This window comes from Nicotiana attenuata, unplaced genomic scaffold (genome assembly GCF_001879085.1).
Source record: "Nicotiana attenuata strain UT unplaced genomic scaffold, NIATTr2, whole genome shotgun sequence".
Lineage (NCBI taxonomy): Eukaryota > Viridiplantae > Streptophyta > Magnoliopsida > Solanales > Solanaceae > Nicotiana > Nicotiana attenuata.
In genome coordinates this window covers 33,860-38,553 of record NW_017675358.1, presented here as the reverse complement: position 1 = coordinate 38,553, position 4,694 = coordinate 33,860, and the positions used below count along the sequence as shown (strand labels likewise).

The 4,694-nt window shown below is 42.3% G+C and overlaps 2 protein-coding genes across 2 annotated transcripts in view; both read left to right on the top strand.

The window, feature by feature from the left end:
* Window positions 1–2,651: 2,651 nt before the first annotated feature.
* Window positions 2,652–3,947, top strand: LOC109219985. Its single transcript, XM_019384446.1, has one exon. It carries the CDS (start codon window positions 2,652–2,654, stop codon window positions 3,945–3,947), a length of 1,296 nt encoding a protein of 431 aa, XP_019239991.1.
* A 72-nt stretch (window positions 3,948–4,019) lies between these two features.
* LOC109219984 overlaps window positions 4,020–4,694 on the top strand; it is a 2,606-nt gene continuing 1,931 nt past the window's right edge. The window contains exon 1 of the mRNA XM_019384445.1: window positions 4,020–4,081. Coding sequence (XP_019239990.1) covers window positions 4,020–4,081 — 62 coding nt within the window. The remainder of the gene's footprint in view (window positions 4,082–4,694) is intronic.

Here is a 4,694-nt window from a genome sequence, read left to right as displayed (position 1 = left end):
TCTGGACAACTGGGTATATGGGCTTTTGTGGAAAGGACTCATTATTAGATTGTACAAATAGCCAATACATATGTTTTACATATGTGTGGCTATTTGTTAAATTCAGTAATGGGGGTAATTTGGCTGATGGTGCAAGGAGATGGCTGTTCGGGCAAAGCAGTAACGATATGGGCTGCTGGACTGCTGGTATTGGACTGGGTTTTATGCAATGGGCAATTATGAGATCAATGTGGTTACATTTGCAATTTCAGGAGATTGGAGACATTACAGCAAGCTATGGCTATTTCTGCAAAGCAGTAGCAATGTTAATTGGGCTGATACAAGGGAGGCTGCATGTGCAAATCAGTAGCACTGACGAGAGGTGGCTTAAATTGCAATTTACAACAGGTCATGGCTATTTCTGCAATGCGTGTGGGCTGTCGGCGCAAAGTATTCTCTTGGGCTGGCCGTGTCTCTTTCTTTGTGGAGTGGGCTGCTGTGATTTATTTTCTTGGACTAGTGTTGATACAATTTTTAGAAGAATTTTTGTGATATCAATTTTGAGTTTAATGCTCAATTTTGATAATAGGTCTTATGTAGAATTATATTTCCTTTTCCTACATCCGTTAGGATTTCATGACATTGTGCTTGTTTGTTTTATTTATAAATAAAAACTAGCCCTAGGTTATGCCTAAAAAAAAAAAAAAAACCCTAAACCCTAAACCCTACATGGTCAAGTTTGCTGATAGATGTAAATTCACAGTAGTAGGCAAATTCTCTAACACTATGCCAAGAATGGAAGTCATCAGGAAAAGCTTCATTGCCCAAACTGAGCTCAGAGGTGGGGTCAAGATTGCCCATTTTAATGCAAGAACAGTATATATAGATTTGGACAATGAGTATGATCACTCGACTGTTTGGGGCAAACAATTCATGTATATTCAAGGGCAAATGATGAAACTGGAAGCCTGGTCTCCTGCTTTCAAACCCAATGAGGACTCACCCATTGTCCCTATATGGGTGGTCATCCCTGAACTCCCCTGGCACCTCTACTATATGGAGATCCTCAACCCCCTCCTTTCCCCTATAGGCAAAGCCCTTTACCTGGACTTAGCCTCTTTCCAAAAGACAAGGGGAAGTGTAGCCAAGGTCAAGATTCAAATTGACCTCACCAAGGAAAGACCCCATCATGTCTGGTTAGGCTATGATGACAATCAAGATGAGAATGGTGATGGGGAATGGTTGGAAGTTCAATATGACAATATTCCAGCCTATTGTACCCATTGTAAGCATTTGGGGCATTCTGAGTACTTATGTGAAATCAGAATCAAAGAAGAAGAAAAGAAACAAAGGAAAGAGGAAGAAGTCAAAGTAGCTTTCTCCCAAATGCAACAGGAGACCCAAAAAGCACAAGTAACAGATCAAAAGGAGAGCAACAAGGAGGCTGGACCAAGCAGGCAAAACCAGGGAAACAGACAGCAGGCAAAATCAAAAAAAGGAGGGCATCACCAAAATGAACCACCCAAAGCAACAGGATCTCAGCAAGATATTGAGCACCAAAATACTGGAACTGATGGAGAGTGGCAAACCCAAAAGAAAAAGAGCTTTAAAGGTACTGGACAAAACAAGAAATACCAACAGGTCCATATGCCAAAACCAAGCTCCAGTCAGCACCAACAGCAGGACATTTCTCATGATCCTCATCATACAGGTATGTATCCTATCAATCCTCCAGCTCAACTGGAGAGGAGTGATGATTCTGGAATCCAGAACCCCCCCATTCCCCCTATTCCCCCTCCCTCTGTTATTGAAGATCAAGGAGGAAATGGAGTTAGTCAGGAGATACCTAGGACTAGACAGGAAGGGGCTCCTAATGGGGGAGGGCTTCCTCATGTTTTGCATGAGTGTGTTAATACACAATTGACTGACTCTAGGATGGCCCATATTCCTTCTGCTACCACTCCTCAGTCAACTGATATAGTGCAACAGCAACTATCAACAAAGGAAGGAAATGTTGAGATCCTTAGCTCTGAAGATGAACCCCCTGATCAGCACAATGATGAACTCAGAAAACTGATAAAGGGAAAAGCTCATGCTGCAGCTGACTTCACCATCCAGTCTCCCAAGTCCAAGACTAAGCTAAGCCAGAAGAAGAGGCAGGCCAGAAAAAGAAATTCAGGGATCTCTATTTCTGAACCTTCAGCAACCCCTATACCAGGTCATGTTGCCACCAAAGAAAAGGATCACACTTACAAGGATTCTGATGCTGACCCCTCTTTATCCCAACCTCTTTTACAAAAAAATTCCCACAATCCAAAACTCAAAGAAGTCCCCTCAGTCTTAATTAACCAAGACCCTGCCAATGTCCTGGTTGCTGCCCCCTTTGAAGAGTGCCCATTGAACAAATTTTCCCCTGAGATTGATGAATACAGACCCCTCCTTTCAGAAGATGATATGAGTGGTGGTTTAGAGGGGGACAATGAGCTCAGTGAGACCTCTGATGAAGACCAACACTGTGCCATGTTAATTGAGGCAGTCAATGGTACAACTGACCAGGATGAATCAAGATTATCCCAGAGATCCATAATGAGACCTTCACCAAGGTATACCAGAAGCAGAGCTGCAGCAAACAGCAGTGCACCACCAAACCACAAACTTCCTTCTCTTTTTTAATGATCAGTACACTCACTTGGAATGTAAGAGGTATCAGGACCTCTGGTGCCCTTGAGAGACTAAAGATCCTTAAAAAGCTCCACAATATTTCCCTCATTGCTGTCCTGGAACCTTTCCTGGATGACACCCATCTCAACCACTTCAAAATCCAACTGTCCATGCATCATGCAACCTCTAATGTCAACAACAAAATATGGATCTTTTGGGATCAGGAATTCCAAGGATCTGTCCTTGATTCTGATGAACAACAGGTCACCCTAGAATTAAGACATGTGGAAGCTGCTGAGACTTTTCACATTTCAGTCATCTATGCCAAATGTAAACCTATTCTGAGAAGACCCCTGTGGGAAAACCTAAGACTCAAATCCACCACAACTCATGTTCCTTGGTGTGTCATTGGGGATTTCAATGTTATTGCATCCATTGAAGAGAAAATTGGAGGGCTTCCCTATCAAATCCATAAAAGTATTGACTTCCTCAGCATGATAGAAGATTGTGGCCTCATTGATATGGGATTCTATGGCCCAAAATACACCTGGTCTAATGGAAGAGGCCCCTGTGCTATTGTTTGGAAAAGGCTTGACAGGGGAATGATTAATGACAGCTGGCTAACATCTTTCCCTGCCACCACAATTACTCACCTTGCTTCTTCAGGATCTGATCACTCCCCCCTTCTCATGGAGATGCATGTCAGGCCTAAGTCCTCTAAAAAGTACTTCAGATTCTTGAACTGTTGGACTGACAATCCAACCTTCATGCCTCTTGTTCAAGCAGTTTGGAATACTCAGATCTATGGCAACCCCATGTGGGTTTTTCACCAGAAAGCTAAAATCCTCTCCTCTGAACTAAGCAAATGGTCAAGACAAGAGTATGGAGACATTTTCCAAGAAGCTAAGGACTATGAAGCAAAAGTCAAGGCAGCTGAAGAACTCTGGGCTCAAACTAACAGTCCTACTGATAGAGAAGCCCTTCACAATCTCAATGCCCAGTATATAAATCATCTGAAGACTGAAGAGTCTGTTCTTAAGCAGAAGACTCAGCTTCATTGGTTCAAAGATGGTGATGTCAATTCCAAATACTTCCACAGTTTGATTAGGGGTAGAAGAAGAAAGCTCTTTATCCACAAAATTAGAAATGATGACAATGAGTGGATTCAGGGGGATGAGTGTATTGGAGAAGCTGCTTGTGAACACTTTCAGAATTTGTTCACTGACCCTGGGGGAATAGTTAGGGAAGACCTGCTCTCTTGTATCCCTAACCTTGTCACCAGTGAGGAAATAATGAACCATCAGTAAAGATCAAACCTAATGGAGGAAAGTCAAAAGTTGTGGGTCTTTCTCAATGAATCCAAATAGTGCTCCTGCCGAATGGCTTATGGTGGCAAATTCTATCAGCATTGCTGGGAGATTATTAAACAGATCTCTTCAATGTTTGTCTTAGCCTTCTTTAGTGGCCACAGATGCCTAGCATATGACTCATGCCAATGTTAGTTCTGCTCCCCAAAGTTGGAATTTTTCCATATTTTCCTTTTCTGAGTACGGGGCCTCATTTGAAGCAATTTCATCAATAAGATCATTCCAAGCTAAATGGTACAAGGATATCCCCAATCTTTGCCTAGGCTCATTCCCCCAATCAAACAGGTTTGTTAAAAGGGAGAAAGCATCTCAGAGAATATCATGCTTGCTCAAGAAAATAGTCCAAGGTATAAGAAGCCTAACATTGGTGCTAATGTGGTAATTCAAGCTAGAATGGCTAAAGCATATGATAGAGTTTCCCTGGTCCTTTCACATTGCATTATCCTAAGGAGAATGGGGCTTTCAGTGGAATTTTTCAATACGACATGGAATTATGGAGGACCTCTAAACAACTTGGTACTCTGTTATTGTGAATGGCACAAGGGTGGGCTTCTTTCCATTCTACAAGAGGTTTGAAAAAGGAGACCCCTAGTCCCTGCTCCTTTTTAATCCTGGGAGCAAAGACTCTATCTAGGTGCTCAATAACCTCACCCATGAATCAATGCTTCAATGCCTTCTATATGGAAA

Excerpts from the sequence above, each read along its gene's own strand:
- LOC109219985 (XM_019384446.1), top strand. The coding sequence starts at position 2,652 with ATGATCAGTACACTCACTTGGAATGTAAGAGGTATCAGGACCTCTGGT.